We start from the raw sequence: 17,599 nt of genomic DNA on the forward strand, positions 1-17,599 counted from the left end.
CCTTGAAACTAGTATCCACAGTTGACTCTGTGAGAAACACCCAGCCCCAGCCACAAACAAGAGAAGCCACCGCCTGGGACACTGACGCCCTCCACCCACACGAGTTTCTAGAAATGCACTCTTCTGACCAAGTCACTTCCCTTTGTCTCTGAGTGTTTTGCTGTGTAGGATGAAAGGGCGGTGGTAGACAGGCCTGAGAGTATTTCCATCGCTAACGTTTCAGACGTGCTCTGGGTGCAATGAGAGATCTCTGTATTTTACAGTGACGACTTATCAGTGTTTGGGCTCTTGTTTGAGAGTGTCTGTGTGAGCGGCTGTGCATGAGGCGGGGCAGGGAGAGGTGGGTGGGGGGGCGCAGGTGTGCGATGGGGCCTAGGCAGCCATGGGCAGGGAGTGTTCTGGGAGAGGAAGACCTTAACCCACCCTCAGAGACAACCCGGGTCTCAGCCCACACCTGCAAGCCACCTCTCCCCTCCCACCTGCAGCTCCCGCTATTGAGGAGCCAGCTATGACCTGGAACAGAGGCTGGGGACCCCCTCTCTACCGGATAAGTGCCTGGGGGCGCAGGCATGTCCGGTAAGGGCCCCACTGTCCCGTCCCCTGAACTCAGAGGCCACGTCCGTTAGCAGGGCCCTCCAGCCCACCCAGAGGGAGAAGATGCTGTGCTCACCCTCCCGTTGACGGTGTCCAGAGACCGGGTCACTGGGGGCCGCTGACCCGACTTCTCCTCCATCTGCCAGCCCATCACAGCGATGCTGCCCACGCGGTCACTCTCCGCGGACCTGCAACCAGCAGCGCCCTGCGGTGTTGGTGCGGTGCCTGCGCCTCACTCTCTGCTAGGCACAGAGCTCAGCGTCGCGGGTGGTCGGCAGGTCCTGGGGGCACCAGGACGGGGCCAGCTGGTCGGCCCACAGCAGCTGCCACACGCGGGGGCTTGAGGGCGGCAGGGGAGCAAAGGTGGGGCCGCGAGGGAAGGCCGCGTCTGGGAGGGGGCGACGCCCCACAGAGAAGCACGGATGTGCCAGTAAAGCGGGAGAGGCAAAGCCACCTCCCTGCCCGCTTGGGAGGCAGGGGCCCTTCATCCCTGGGCTGCCCCTCCCCCGAGAGTGATGGGGACACATCTCAGAGTCAGGACCCAGAGCATCTTCTTCTGGCACAGGACCCCTTTCTGCTCCGTCCACTCCATCCTCGAGATCTGATTAGCCTCAAGTCCTAGGCCTGGACCCCAGTTAGTGGAGGTCACCCGGGAATTCCCAAAGCCTCTGAATCCTTCGTGATACAGCTGAGGCCCCCCTAGCCCTGGTCAGTTTCACCCCAAGACGCCTCAGGGTGGCTGCCAGCTGCCTGGGCCCATCTGATTCATTCAGGGAAGCTCTGGTGCATCTCTGACTCATAAAGCAATACTGTGAAGCCTGAAGTGTGGGGCTTAGCCAGACTCTACATTTTTGCACGGCCACATCCATCCACCGACCGTTTCCTTTGTGACTCATTCTCATGGTTCTTGTGCCTGGGAAAGTCAACCCCAGTCACACTGTTCAATGACCATCTCTAGCTCCTTTTAAAAAGGATGATGTCCAACCAGAATCAGCTCTGGCAATGGATGAACCTGAGTGTTTTCCTCTAACCATCCTTCCCTGAAGCAAACCCTCCCGTTCTCCCAAGACCCTTCTCTTGTCCTGAGCCAGGCTCTCCACACACACAGGCTCACTGCAGGGCCAGCCCTCCCCAGAGCATGCAATACTGTCATCTCTGCGTCTTCAGAATGCCACACTACTGGCCAAGAATTCATCTCCTACATCAAAACTGTCTCTGCTATTTCAGACTATTTTCCCAATTGTTACATTATTTGGGGGGAAAAAAAAGATGGAGAGACAGACAGACAGAACACTACATCAGGGTGGGGCCTGCCCCTAAAATGAATTTGGGAAGGACTGACATCTTGACCCCATCACAGTGGGGGCGGCCCCTCCCTCCCCTCATTCGTTCCTTCCACAAATATTTCCTGAGCAGCAGACACTGTTCTAAGTCTTGGGATACCTGCTCTCTGGGAGATCACATCCTATTGCGGGGGGCAGATGGCAGCTAAATACATTTGGTATTATCAGATGTACACAAGGTTTTCCTTTAGGTCTGCATACTTCCCACGAACACTGCACACTTCCGTTCCATGACAGGCCCTCTGACAGGCTGAGTGTTTTTCTTTCTCCTCAATGACAACCACCTCCCCCCAAGACTGGCTTCTGGGGATGGGGGTTGAAGGTAACACACTCTCTCAATATAGGGTCGGACCTTCCCCATCCGTCCCTGGACCTTGTGATTCCAGATCCTTGCAGACAGACAAAATTAAATACCAACCTTAGTGTTAAATACAACCTATGGTGCCTGTCCTGGAGCAGATCTTTGACGACAAAAGTCCCGGACCCCAGCAAGTACATCTGCGGGAGAGGGGAGACAGCATCAGTGCCCACGCTGAGCCTCTCCTCCAGCTCTCGCGGCTGAGGGGAGGGGGGGGGGGTCCAGCTGGATGGCTCTCTCAACACGTCTGACTTCATCTCAGAAGCCCAATGGGAGGCTCCGAAAGATATTCCCAAAGACAAAAACACCCGGACATTAATTCGCAAGCCAGGAGTAAAGTCAGTCTTGTGTTCACCTCTCAGACAATTATGCAGCTTTAGAAAAAGAAGGGAAGAACATCCCACGAACCACAACATGGTACTTAACTGTTCCCTGAGATCTGTCCTTGACATCATACACGGACAGCTTGATCTGTGTCATCTGATTGATGAGAGAGTCTTGAAAGAAGGCAATGCTGCTTAGAAATATAGGATCATTGGTTCCCTACAACAGAAAAAAAAAAAAAAAATCAGAAAACAGAGTTGCATTTTCCTTAAGTGGTTGCTTTTGAAATACACCAACATTCTCAGAAGGAGAAACTAAGTAACATCTTACCAGCTTGGATCAACAGGAATGCAAACAGGCTTTACAGGGAGGCAGACAAGCCAAACTCTGCTTTCCAAGAAAGACAAAGCCTGTAGGCCCAGATACCATGAATAGATCACCACACGCTGGGCCCACGAGCTCACCCTACGGGCCCCCCCCAGCAGGAAAGACTTTCTGTGACTGCTCTTACAGCTGCAGACGTGTTTGGGTCTACTGCTGTAGGCTCTTCCTTTAAGCTGAGGCAGATGGAAAGATGAAAGAGGAAATGAATGGTCAGAACTGTTTATTTCTAGAATCCTAGGTTTGTAATAATGGAGGTCCAGCTTTTTTAAGGTTGTCTTTTTCTGAAGATGAGCTGCGAGTCTCTAAATCACAGGTCACTATTTCTTGGCAGCCCAGCCCTGACCTCAAACGCCATTATATTAAACTTGCTTCCTCAGGCAGTGGTTAGCGATCTCGGTCAAACTGTTAGCAGTTCTTGTCTGTACCTGCAGTTCCAGATCTGGTGTCTCGCCACCTGCTGGACAGTCTCGTCCCCACCCCCACCCCGCAGTGACCTGCTGGGACCACAGCCCCACCCAACCACTCCATCTGCTGGTTCAGACTCCCTCTGACTCTCCTTCCAAGGAGGCTCCAGACCCAGGCACCTGCTTTGCTGCCTTCTCTGTTGTTCTGAACCACCCAGGGATGATTCACCCCTGCAAGTTCCACCTGCAGAGCCTCCCTCTCACGCCCCCTTCCTCCATTCCTCCCCGCTGCCAGTGAGGCCCCAGATCACTCCCCCAGGACCCGCCTTAAACACACCTGTAGACCAGCCGGCTACGGCATGGCCAGACCCCTGCACCCCTGGGGTGCCACGTGCACACACGATACAGTGTGAGCCGCACAGTGAGTGGGACAGGCCCCCATCCCCACGCGCTGTCCTGCTCGCTCTGCTCTCACCCGGCCCACACTCCGCTCGTCTGCAGGGAGCCATGTTCACTTTGGCCTCCTCACCCACAGCCTGGCACACTCCCTGACGGCAGGGGCGGGGGCTCAAGGGTCACTGTGCCACCCACAGCTCCCAGTGCTCTGCTTCGCGGGTAGGCAGTGCTAGACAAATACTAGAAACTGGAACTGTGGCCTTGAACTTGGAAATAAATTTCCAAGGTGATTAGAGGGTCTATCAAGCAAAATGTAAAACTTGGAAAGGAGAAATGCAGTTTGCTTGCTGGAGACTGCCAGGGAGGGCAACATTCACACAGAAACTCACATCACCAACAAAATCTTACAGGAGCTCACACCAGCCGCCTCCTACACTTAGTTTCATAACTTACGTAATGTGCTCAATTATCTAGAGAAACCTGGTAAAATTCCTGAGGTGACTGTGTATCACTTCATTGCATGTAAAGATTAAACACGTAACACACAACTCAAAAAAGGATATAAAAATACAAACCAATAGAAAGTATGGCCAGTAAGAGGGCTGGTTGGTAGTCACATTCCCTAAACTCTGAATGAAGACCACAAGTGTCCAAAAGCAGCAGCCAATTCGAGATGAGAAGGGAGTATGAGGTCTCACCTCTTAGAAAGCAATCAGCCTTAGAGGGTCACTGTTCAAAAACAGCCAGCCAATAGACAGTCGACAACTCTGAAGGATATGACAGGTAAAGGGTTTCTCTGATGGCTCTGTGGTAAAGAGGCCCCTGCCAATGCAGGGACTGGGGTTCGCTCCCTGGGTCAGGAAGATCCCTGGAGGAGGAAATGGCACCCCACTTCATATTCTTGCCTGGAGAATCCCATGGACAGAGGAGCCTGGTGGGCTACAGTCCATGGGGTCTCAGAGCGGAACACGACTGCGCAACTATAAACAACACGGCAAATAAAAGCACCACCCAGATGAGGAAGTGTGATGAAAGACAGCAATGTGCTGAATAAACTTTCGTGAAAGAAGAGCGACAATCCACAGGAATACAGCTACAGCTATGGGCGCTCAGGGCACTGAGCAGGCCTCCCACCAGGCCCAGCAGCAGTCCTGGAGCCGCCAGGGGCAGGAAGCACCCACCTCGATGATCTCCGTCTGTGCGTGCTTCGTCCAGAATGCCTGGGGCGGGGTGGTCACGCTCACTGCCACAAAGCTATTGGGTTTTCGATCTAGAGATGGAGTATGCAGCTCACTGCAGGCTGCAAAATTAGAATAGAATAGAAATAAAATAAAGTAGAAATGGTTCTTAAAAATCAGACTTCAGTTAGTTCTCTGTTCCAAACACACCCAAAGAAGGTAAAAGAAGTAAACCCCACACAACGGAATGAGATGATCACTCTTGACTGCTGTTATAGGGAGAAGACTTTTTAAATTAGAAATGATCCCTTCTCATTCCTCCCAGCCTTCCCGGCCCCCAGGACAGCAATGCCATAACTGCCAATGGAAGGCTCTCTTCATCCACGGAACGGATGGCACAGGAAAGGTCTGACCCATGAAGTCTGACCTTAATAACTAACTGGAACTAGGCAGCCACAGAGTCTATGAAATCAAGACCCAGCTACACACGCCCGCATCCAGGGCTGCTGAACTCCCAAGCTCACACCATCCCTGGGTCTGTGTGTGACATATGTTGGAAGCTAATTAAAATCCTATTGCAAAGTTTTTTTCTTTTTAAGAAAATCATGCTCATTTTCCTTATAAGACTCATATCAAATGTGAGACTACTAAACATGTGGCTTTTTAGAACTAAAGACACTTCATACAACTGTTTCAGTTGGAAAATGTATTGCACTGAGCATTTTGAAATAGATTGTAAGACTCAGATAAAGTGAAAGTGAAGTTGCTCAGTCGTGTCCGACTCTTTGCGACCCCATAGACTGTAGGCTACCAGGCTCCTCCATCCATGGGATTTTCCAGGCAAGAGTACTGGAGTGGGTTGCCATTTCCTTCTCCGGAGGATCTTCCTGACCCAGGGATTGAAGCCGGGTCTCCCACACTGTAGGCAGACGCTTTACCGTCTGAGCCACCAGGGAAGCCTTAGTCAATCATAGAAGGGACCCACAAGAAAAATGATCATACTTCTTTGACTCTAACATGCCATCTATTGTAAAATGCATTATGAAAGAAAAAAAGGCCCATTGCCATTAACCTATGATATGCCATTAACTGTAAGACACTTTCTGATTAAAGACATACTAATAAGATGAGAAAGATATCCACCTGGTGACTGATGAAATATACAGTAAATCGAAGTCCAATACTCATAACAAGAACTGGCTTTTCTAGAGAGGCAATGAACATGCCCCAGAGTGCTGAAGGCCTCTGCTTAATTCCCAGAGTCCTGAAACAACTGATTGTTTTTATTTTAAATTTTTTATAGAATTATAAAAGTTCCTTTCCATTTAGTTATTACAAAATAGTGGCTGTATTTCCCACGCTGCGCAGTACATCCCTGAGGCCATCTTATACCCAGCAGTCTGTGCCTCTCAATCCCCTGGCCCTATATGCCCCTTCCTGGCCCTCTCCACTGGAAACCACCAGTTTGTCCATATCTGAGTCTACTTCTCTGTTAAATTCACTAGTTTGTTGTATTTTTTAGATTCCATATATGTGGTATCATACAGTATTTATCTTTCTCTGACTTATTTCACTTAGCATAATGTCCTCCAAGTCTATCCATGTTGCTGCAAAGGACAAAATTTTCATCACAGGTGAGTAATATTCCATTGTTTATATTTCTCTGTGTGTGTGTGTGTATATATACTCGCATCTATAATATGTACATATACACACATACAACAATCACATACACACACCCTCCACATCTTCATCCGTTCATCTGCGGATGGGCACTTAGGTTGTTTCAGCATCTTGGCAACTGAAATCATTGATCTCGACCATTTCTTCACTGTCTTCATGGAGGAGAGGATTTTTAGAGGTCTTTACTCCTGGTCTCATCATTCTCATTTATTTTTCAAATGCTCACTGGTGATTTAAAATTCATAAACTGATTTTTACTTCTGCAAATTTATTTACTTCTGAAAACTGATCTCTTTGTAATATGTTCTCATACATTTTTATGGATTTTCATCACTTATTGGCTATAATAAGACACAAAGAGCCTAGGCTTTCACTCAATGAGCTTTGACAATCATACACACTCACACAATAAGATGACTTTCTCCATCAGACAAGAAAGCTCCCCCTCCCACTTCCCAGTCAATTCCCCTGCCTGTGCAACCACTTTCTGATTTTAACCATTTTTGTCCACTCTTGAATTTCTTGAACATAAATGGAATGTTTTTAAGATTCATCTGTATTGTTTATATACTGATAATTCATTCTTTTTAAAACCTGATGAATTATATTCCATTGAATCAATATACCAAAATTCACTTACCAGTCACCGTATGTTAATAGACAGTTGGGTTGTTTGCAGTTTTGAACCGTTTTAAATAAAGGTGCTATAGACATTTTTGGAGAAGGCGATGGCACCCCACTCCAGTACTCTTGCCTGGAAAATCCCATGGACGGAGGAGCCTGGTGGGCTGCAGTCCATGGGGTCGCAAAGAGTCAGACACGACTGAGTGACTTCACTTTCACTTTTCACTTTCATGCACTGGAGAAGGAAATGGCAACCCACTCCAGTGTTCTTGCCTGGAGAATCTCAGGGACGGGGGAGCCTGGTGGGCTGCTGTCTATGGGGTCACACAGAGTCAGACACGACTGAAGTGACTTAGCAGCAGCAGCAGCAGACATTCTTACTCACATCTTGTGAACATGTTTTCTTTTGCATGAGCACTTAGGAGTGGAACTTCTAGGTTATAGTAGAGAAGAATATGCTTAGCTTTCTAAGAAGCTGACAGATTTCTAAAGCGGCTGCATCACTTTATAATCTCACCACAATTTACCAGAGTTCCAGCTGCTCTGAATCCCACCAACATTTGCTGGGGTTAGCCTTCATCTTAGTTATTCTAAAGAATGTGTTTTCATTTGCACTTCTGCGATGACTAATGAGGTTAAGCATCTTTTCACCATGTGTTTATTGTTCATTTTTATAACTTCTTTTGTCAAGAGTCTGCTCAAGTCTTTTGCTTATTTTTAAATTGATTTTTTTTATTGTCAATTTGTAAGCATTTTATCCTAGATCTGTCCTTTGTCAGGCACATATGAATATTTTTCTCCAGTTTGTGGTTTATTTATTCATTTTCTCAAAGATTTCTAGAGTTTTTTATTTTAGATTTTCAATTTTAGGAACTAGCAGGCAGAAAAACGTTCCTCCCCTCAAAAAGTGCCCACATTCTAATCCCAGGAACTTTTGAAAATATTATAATACAGGCAAAAAGGACTTCATAGATGTAACCAAGGTCATGGAATCTTGACATGGAAAGATTACGGCAGATTATCTGGATGAGCTTAATCGAATCATATGAGCTCCTAGAAGTACAAGAGGAAGATGGAAGGGTGAGCTACAAAGACATGAATTAAAAAAAGACTGGGGAAGTTCTAAGCATGAAAGGCACTCAACCTGCCATTGCTGGCTGTGGAGAGACAGGAAAGAGCCACAACCACCGAATGTGAGCGGCCTTTACAAGCGGAGAACAGGCCTCGACTGGTAGCTAGCGAAGAAATGGGGGCCTCAGTCCTCAAACCACAAGGAATTCATTCTGCAAACAACTTGAATGAATAAGGAGCCACCTTCAACCCTCGAGTCCCCAGGAAGGACCGCAGCCCTGCTGATGCTTTGACTTCGGTGTTTATAAGATTAAGTAAAGACCTGGCTGAGCCCTTTGGTTTCTGACCTAAGGGAACTATGAGATAAGAAATTTGGCTTGTTTTAAGGTCTTATATTGTGGAGATTTGTTACAGCAGCAATAGAAAACTAAAGAATATAGTACTTTCCGCCAAGTAATAAATCTTTGCCTAACCCGAAGTTGCGGTTGTGAGCTCTCCAGTTTCTTTTCTTCCAGAAGCTTTAAGGTCTTACTCTCTTTTTGAAACACAGTGCTATTATTTCTGTTTGGCTGTGCCGGGTCTCTGTTGCCGTGCAGGCTTTTCTCCAGCTGTGGTGCACGGGCATCCCACTGAGGGGGCTTCCCTTGTTGCAGAGCGGGGGCTCGAGGCATGTGGGCTTCAGCAGCTGCAGCCCCTGGCCTCCAGAGCCCAGGTCAGGAGCTGTGGTGCATGTGCTTAGCTGCCCCGCCGTCTGTGAGGTCTTCCTAGACGAGGGGCTGAGCCCACGTCTCCTGCGCTGGCAGGTGGATTCTTCACCACTGAGGCTCCAGGGAAGTCCCTGTTGTCTTTTTCAATTCTGTTCTGCTTCTTCTATGATGTCTGCCTCCACATCAGAGATATGACTGTTCCACTGTTCTCCGTCCTTTAAGCTACACCCCATGGAGACCCTGGTCGGGTCTCTCTCAGCCTGCCCTCTCATCATGTGAGGCTGGAACACCTGGGTCTCTCAAAGCCCAGTGATGGCAGGTAGACTGAGATACAGCAAGTGGCCCGAGGCTGGAAAGACTGATGTCAGCTTAAGGGCTGATGGGCCAACAACTCTCAGAAAATACCTCCCTACAAGTGACAATCTCTCCTAGCCTTGTTCCTATCCAACCTAAATCTCACCCAAGGTTTAATCCCTAGCTCAGTCCCATGACTTCCATGAAGCTTCCTCTCAGGGGCCCACAGCCACATCTCCGGCTTGTCACTCACGTAACTCCTCTGGCATATTTCCATAGAAACCACTAATCCCTGATGTGTACGTGGTGTCTTTCCAACCAGAGCATCTGTGGTCCCAGCCGAATAAATGCTACTGAGGTAAACTGGTAAAACACATTTCAGGTGCCTATCATTTGACTCAGCAATTCTATATCCTATTATTTATCCTAAGGAGAGAAGCAACAAAATATGTGAAAGACCCAGGTACAAGGACCTTCACTGTTGGTGTCTACGACGGCAAACTGAAAAGACCAAAGTGCCCAGCAACAGGAGACTGGTTAAAATAAACACGGCACAGTTACACAGCAGACTCTGCAGACATCTAAAACGATGAGGTGGCAGACCCACGCAGGCTAAAACGAAAGGACGCCAGTGATGTTCTGCTACACGAAAAAACCGCATTAAGAACACTGGGATGATGGTCCTTCCCTAGCGCTACGTGGTTGGGACTTTGCCTTCCAACGCAGGGTCAGGGAGCTAGGAGTCCCACATGCCTCACGGCCAAAAAGCCAACACACAGAAAACAGAAGGAATTAACAAATTAAAGACTTTCCAAAATGACTTTTAAAAAACACCAGGATGACAGTTCTGTAAATAATTCCATTGCCTCCACAACCAGAAAATCGTTAACAATTTCTGTATAGCACTGTGTGGGTGTAAAAACGTATCTGCAAGGATACATACCAAGACGCTGACTGTGGGCCTCTCTGATAGGGTTTTCTTTCCCTCCAACATTTTCTCTAATAAAGGTTTTTAAATGAGTGCTTTTCAGTTTTAAATTCTGTTTTCAAGATAAAATGTTTGACTACTCAATTATCTGGCTCCTACTCCTCACCTTCTGTTGTGTGTGTGTGTGTATAGTAAAATTCATTTAACATAAAATTCTCCCTCACCTTTTTAAGCTGTTTCTTCCTCCGTCTGTCTAATTAACATGACTATATTATTGCCCTTGACTTGTCAGATTCAGAAATGTCCTGATTTCTACATTTCTATTATAGGGTGAAGACTTTTATCTCCATTCTATCAACTCTCACCTCTCTATAGTCAGGTTAACTCAACGTTTTTGTTACATCCATGTCCTACTTTATTAGACTAAGCAGACTACTCATTACAGGGTTTCTCTGACTTCTCTCCTGTGCTGGGCTCTGTTTCCCGGATCTTCCTTTCCCTCGGTTTGTCCCTCTTGTGGATCGCTTCATTTGTTTGTTTCTGGCTGGGCTGGGTCTTCCTTGCTGTGCCAGCTTCTTCTTCGGCTGCAGCGAGCGGGGGCTGCTCTATAGCTGTGGTGTGTGGGTTTCTCACTGGCAGCGGCTTCTCTTACTGCAGAGCACGGGCTCTAGGGCACGCGGGCTTCAGCAGTCGTGACGCACGGGCTTAGGTACTCCACAACACAGGCGTTCCTCCTGGACCAGCGATCGAACCTGTGTCCCCTGCATCGGCAGGACTCTTACCCGCAGGACGAGCAGGGAAGCCCAAGCTCTGTTGTTTCTAATCTCTCTTTTTCTTTCATGTTGTGAGCCTTCCAGCAAACTATTCTTTCATTTTGCTTTATATCACCTTTGAGGAATAATTTGTATGTAAAACACATCCACTTTAAATGTGGCACTCAATTCTGATCAGCGCACACACTCCTAGACCCACCACGACTGTCCAGACAGGGAGCATCTCCGTCGCCCCAAAGGGCTCCCTGCCCTTACCTCACTCCCAGGTAAGCATTAACCTGTGCTCTCTCACTACAGACTCGTCCTTCTCACTTTCACGAAAATGGAATTACACAATACCCAGCCTCTTGTTACGGCTTCTTTCACTTTTCACGGTGCTTCTGAGACGCACCCAGGGGTCTATCAGGGATTTGGTCCTTTTCTCAGCTGAGCAGCCATCCTCTGTATGCACATAACATAGTTAGTCAATCTTCCAGCTGATGGACGCTGTTTCCAGTGCTGGTTATTACGAATAAGACTGTGATCAACAAACATACACCCATCCTTGTGAGACATTCAGTTCTAAGAAGGTGGTCTCAGCAGGCTGCAGGGCATGTTGGCCTAGGCAGGCTCCCTGACAGTAACTGGGTGGCCAGCTGACTGCTTTGGCTGGCTTCCAAAGGCCAGCATTTCTGCATCTCTGTGGAGGACTGAGTTTACTTTCACCAGAGAGAGCCTCCAGCCTTGAGGAGTAGCCAGGCAGAGTTAGGATGGGAAGGAGGAGGGTGGAAAGGGCGAGGTGGGCACGCCTCACTCAGCAGTCTTTCACGGACAGGACGAGGGGAAGAATACCAGCAAGTGCTGGGCCCTGGCGAAGAAGCTCCTGCAGGTGAGCCCGCAGCGAGCCACACTACCCGACTCTGGGCGCGCTCTCACTGAGGCTCATGAGCGGGGAGCACGCGGGCGTCAGCGCCTCTGCTCATGGAGTGAGGGTCTGAGCGCCAGAGAGCGGCACCACAGGGATAGCCCCATGTCCTCACCCCTCCCGCCTCTCCCCGGCGAGGCTGACTCTGCATCTCTGGGGGCCCCCTCCTGCCCGCTCCCCACCACCAGCCTGGACGGAGCACACGTGGAGGAGACGGGCGTCCCATGCCGGGCAGCTGAGGGCCCCTCCCATGCGCAGGAGGCTCCCACCGGCCTCTCGGCCTCCCCTTCTCAGAAGCACTTCCGCAGCTGTGGAGGCAGCGACAAGGTCTCTGTACAAACTCCTGCCAGCTGTGGTGCTTTTGTTTTGGGTTTTACGCTACATGTACATTAACATGAAAAATTAAAGACACCTACCTAAGCTGAATTCTAAAATGGGCTCATCTGGATCCTGCACATTTCCTGGATAGAAGAGAAATGACAGAAAAAAATCAGCCTTAATCAACTTTCCCCTGCTTTCCGATTTGAGGCAAAAAGCCCAGTCACCAGTGGCGACGCAGTAGGCATACATCAAACCAGCAAGCTCTACATTTTGAGCTTACAGTGATGTACTGATATGTCAGTCACTCCTCAATAAAACGGGATGGGGGGGACCCAACACTCCGCCTCCTCCCAAACTGTTACATGAGATGGTCTGAGAGTCCTAGGACGTCACGGACCCCGAGACTAAATCCCCTCCCCCGGGCCTGCACATCCACAGCGCGAAGGGCTTTCACTATGGTCCGGGCACCTCTCACACAGGCACTGTGGACACTCCCACATTACCTACTGGCCAGTGAGCCATGGAGGTGCCCACGCAACCTGGAAAACCCCCGGCGGGCAGGTTCCAGGGCATGCAAGTCCCAGGAAGAGGGCTGACTTTCCCTCTTCCAGTTCAAACGGGGCTGCCAGGCCCCGCACCCCCCGGCACCACCACAGCGAGGGCCCACAGGCAGCCTGCTGAGGCTCACCTGCCAGAGAGAGGCCCAGCATGTCGCCTGCCACGTCGATGGTGGAGGCCCGCTGCACCGCACGGGCCCTGGCACCATGGCGAGGGCTGTGCTCTCTCGCTGCCATGATGGCATTGGTGAGGATGACTTCCTGTTCCCGGGTCAGACCACGCCTGAGTCCCCAGAAGCCCCGGCACCACGCCCGCGTCCCCTAAGGCGGCAGCTGTCCTGGGAAACAGGAACAAACACTGGTTTAAACAAACACAAGAACTCACAGAGAGACACTGTGGCCTCATGCAGAGAGCACGTGACCTACACGGGCAAGATTCAGTGAAGCCAGGGTCCCCGGCAGGTGAGGAGGGGAGAGTCTGACGATCCAGGTCCTGTCTAATCACCTCCTCTGCTCTCACCCACAGCACTCCATAAAGAGAGCACGGTCTCTTACCCAGAGACGACCACATTAAACGATGCCTCATACATAATCATAAACTATGGCTGGGGTTGGCTTTGTTATGATTTCCCATTGACGAGTCTCAGAGGAGCTTTAAAATGAGAAATCAGCTCACTGCCATCTCTCTTTGAAGGATAAGAGGTGTGGGAAGAGAGAGGTCTGCCGCCCACTGGCCAAAACAGGACAGCGGAACCTGGGGACCAAAGGCACGTCTCCAGCCTTGTTCTCTGCCCCAGGGCCACAGGAACGCCAGCTGCGTCACTCGGGCTTTCTTTCCCATAAGGCACGACCATCTGCACCTCAGTGGACAGTGCTGTGCTTCGGGCATGGGGTCTCTGGGCAAGGAGCCACCACGGGCTGAGCCGCCCAGATGCTCCGGCCAGCACGGAGCTCACGCGCTGCTCTGAGAGGCGGCATACTCGGCGAGGAATGGGCTTCAAATTCTTCCAACCCTTTATGCCGCCACTCCTGCTATCTCTAGCAGGAACCAACCTTTAGAAGTTCAAATAATTAGACCAGGCAGTAAGGCTGGTTTACAACATCCCCTCAGAGAGTGGAAGAAGACAGAGGAGGAGTAAGCCGGGGAGACCGCCTGCCTCCCCACAAATACATCAATAACTCATCAGAATATGGACCAGCTCCTACAGAGCAACTTCTAAACGACAGCAGAAGACTCCAGGCCTCAAAACAGAAATCCAAGCAAAATTGTAAAGCAATCATCAATTAAAACTAAATAAATATAATTTTTTAAAAAATCCCCTCAAAGGTCCCCATATATCCAGACACCCCGTCTTCTCAAAGGATGTCAACACCTTTGCATCTGAAGGGCCTGAGTTCCCGCTCTTGGGTTAATTCACCCGGCAACTTACTGGACATGTTTGTCCTTGGGCCAGTAGAGACACGTGGCATCTCTTCACAGAAGCACATCCAAATTCATCATCTAAAAATAGAAAAGTATAAACTTAACAAGCTGAGCAGACATGAAGTTCTCGGGAATGCTTATTATAACATGTACGTTAATATTTTCATGCCTAAAAATGGGGGGAAGCCCAGCGCTACTATACGCTCCTTTGTGCCCCACACACCAGTCTAAACTTTTAACTCAAAAACAGATGTTTTGCTCAAAGCCCCAAAGAATGAGAAACAGTGCTCATTCCTATCCCCCTTCCTGTGCTGATCAGGGGAAGGGGGGCGCCAGCCCTGGAGGGCCTGCTGGGGAGCTGGGATGTGGCTCAGGGAAAGGAGGAGATAAGAGGCTGAGCCCCAGGCTTCCTGCTACAAACGTCAGGCTCTGGGAGAAGCTGGGCACCTCAGAGGCTCTGCTTTCTGGTGACTAAGACAAGGGGGGCTGTACCCACCTGTCAGGGCGGCAGTGAGAAACACACGCGGGAGGACGGGAGCCGGCACTGAAAATGTGGCTCCCAGCCCAGCGCGGCTGCCCGGTCCTGCGAGCCTCCAGAGCACAACACTCGGGCCCCAGCGCAGCACAGCGCTGCCAGGCAGACCTCGGCGGCCAGCGTGAGCAGCCGAAACTGCAAACCCCCTCCCCTGCAGGCTGTGTTTCTCCCCCTCCCACGGGGCACCCAGGGACCTTGGGCCTGGGCACGTCAGAGGAGGGCAGTGGCCTGGCTGGGGACACCCCAGAGAGGTCACCAAGGGGGAGACTAAACAGTGAGCTGACATCAAGAGGCATCACGTCAAAGATCTGCTACAACAATGGATCAGATGGAGAAAGATCTTACAGGACTGAGGCCTGCATTTTACAATAACACACAAACTGACCAAAAAAACTCACTAAAAATGCAAGTGGCAAAAGGTATGAATTCATAAAAGAGGGATGCTCATAGAAAATATTCTGGAAAAGTTACCAAACTCAATCATAATAATGAGAGAACATTAAGTACACCTGCTGCTAAGTCGTTTCAGTCGTGTCCGACCCTGTGAGACCCCAGAGACGGCAGCCCAGCAGGGTCCCCCGTCCCCGGGATTCTCCAGGCAAGGACACTGGCGTGGGTTGCCATTTCCTTCTCCAATGCATGAAAGTGAAAAGGGAAAGGGAAGTCACTCGGTCGTGTCTGACCCTTAGCATGGACTGCAGCCCACCAGGCTCCTCCGTCCATGGGATCTTCCAGGCAAGAGTACTGGAGTGGGGTGCCACTGCCTTCTCCGTAAGTACACCTAGAGTTATCTAAAGTAGGCTCCTTAAAAAGGTTTTGCTTGTTCTTCTAATGAGAATATGCTTTGCTCGCTGACCTAGGGGAAACTCGACAGAGTTCTCCTACACTACTGATAACATTCTGGAAAGGTCTGAATACTCTAGAAAGCAAGCTGACATTATTTATCAAAATCTGTCAACAATACAAAATTCTCACCAAGGGTCCAGAGATGCCTAGGAAGCAATCTAAATGCCCAGCTACAGGTAAGTGCATTTCGGAACATCTGTAAGACACACTACTATCTGGCTGCTACAATGATTAAAATGATTAATAAAGGCGACATACACACAAGAAGTTCTTCAACCTCATTAGTCATCAGGAAAATACTAACTGTAACCATGAGATACCTCTGTGCACCCACCAGAACAGCTAAACTGCAACAGTCGGGCAGTACCAAGTGCTGACAAGGATGTGGAGTAAATGGGGCCCTGACACACTGCTGGGGGAGTGTAAGATGGTACAGCCATACCCACACTGAAGATACATAACTCAGAGTGCAACTGCTCACAGAAACGCACACTCAGGTTCACCAAAAAGTGTGTGAAGAAAACGCAAAGCAGTAACATTTATAATAAACTAGAGGGACTTCCCCGGTGGCGCAGTGGTTAGGAATCCACCTGCCACTGCAGAGGATGCGGGTCCGATCCCCGGTCCGGGAAGAGTCCACGTGCCGCGGGGCAACTGAGCCTGCGCACAACTAGAACCCACGTGATGCAATGAAGACCCATGTGTCACAACTGAGACCTGACAGACAAATTAATCAAAAGTAAAGAATACGGATGTTTCTATATTCAAAAAAAAAACAGAAACAATCCAAGTGTCCATCCACAGCGGAATAGACAAAACCACACAGACGACCCTTAGGAACAACGCCAAGGGGGAAAGCCAGACGCACGAGAGCACGTTCCAGGCAACGCCACGGCTGTGAAGTTCGGGCGCTGGGCGGGCGGGTGCGTGGTGTGGGAAGCCAGGACAGTGGTGTTAGTGTCTCCGAGGGGCAGAACTGGCCGGGGAGGGCGTGAGAGGCTGGGGGGGGTGGGGGGTTCCGTCTCCTTCTGGATGGTTCTTTGAGTGGATTCACTGTGGGAAAAATTCACTGAGCTGTTTGTGAATGGTCTTCACACCCAATAAAAAGGCCGATCCTTCCAACGGCTGTAAAAGAGTTCATGTCAGCTCCGCACCTCGTGTGTTTTTAATGGATGTCTACCTGTGCTCCGGCTAAAGACATTTAAAAAGAAGGGCCCGGAGGGACAGAGCCAGTCGGGGACCCCTTGTCAACGATGGCCATGTCTGGGGGCGTGCCAGAAGCACTTTCTTTCTCAGCTTACTGCCACCCTCCCGAATCACTGAGAACTGCACTCCGCACTGGCCAGAGGCAGAGGTGGCACCCAGAAATCCCCTTACTTGCCCAGCTGCCTGCGCAGCGCGTTACCTGCGTCTCCCCTTCGGCGTCGGGACGGGGAGACAGGCCACTGAGCAGAGGGCCACACCTGCGCCCCGAAGGCCTGCCTCCCCAGGAAGGCTCCTCCACCAGCGCAGCCCCACCTCTCGCAGGGTGCCCACCCAGCCCCTGGAGGGTGGCGGACACCAGAGGCCCTGTGAGACTCTGGATATAGCTTAAAGAGGAACACCTCTAGGCTAATTTTATACTCGACAGAGTGAATGGATCAGAGAAGCTTTTAGGTCAAAAGGATCTCAGAAGCCGCCTCATGGTTTTAGGGGGGGGGCATCTAATTAAGACCGGCAATTTAAGTCATCAAGACCCATAACACGAAGCTAATTTGCACAGCTGAACTCGACTTCCCTTATTAGTCTCATTAATTTAAGGTAATTCACCTAGGATTCTTATATTCCCAAGGTCCCTGGTTTCCTCCTATCCCCATTTGAAGACCAGCGCTCATTAGCAAGAAAAAATGACTTTTAAACAGGACAGAGAGGGCAGGGGAATTGTTTAGAAGGACGTGAATTTTTAGGAAAGA

The 17,599-nt window shown here is 49.9% G+C and overlaps 1 protein-coding gene across 8 annotated transcripts in view; it reads right to left on the minus strand.

Moving 5' to 3' along the window:
• The window catches only part of INPP4A (inositol polyphosphate-4-phosphatase type I A), a 51,730-nt gene extending 38,650 nt beyond the window's left edge, over positions 1–13,080 (minus strand). For all 8 annotated transcript variants that reach the window (XM_068984570.1, XM_068984545.1, XM_068984511.1 and 5 more), the window contains exons 1-6: positions 12,975–13,080; positions 12,382–12,426; positions 4,985–5,103; positions 2,722–2,838; positions 2,356–2,435; positions 671–782 (exon numbers count right to left, since the gene is read on the minus strand). In XM_068984570.1, coding sequence (XP_068840671.1) covers positions 671–782; positions 2,356–2,435; positions 2,722–2,838; positions 4,985–5,103; positions 12,382–12,426; positions 12,975–13,080 — 579 coding nt within the window. The remainder of the gene's footprint in view (positions 1–670; positions 783–2,355; positions 2,436–2,721; positions 2,839–4,984; positions 5,104–12,381; positions 12,427–12,974) is intronic.
• Positions 13,081–17,599: the final 4,519 nt, after the last annotated feature.

This window comes from Capricornis sumatraensis, chromosome 1 (genome assembly GCF_032405125.1).
Source record: "Capricornis sumatraensis isolate serow.1 chromosome 1, serow.2, whole genome shotgun sequence".
Classification (NCBI taxonomy): domain Eukaryota; kingdom Metazoa; phylum Chordata; class Mammalia; order Artiodactyla; family Bovidae; genus Capricornis; species Capricornis sumatraensis.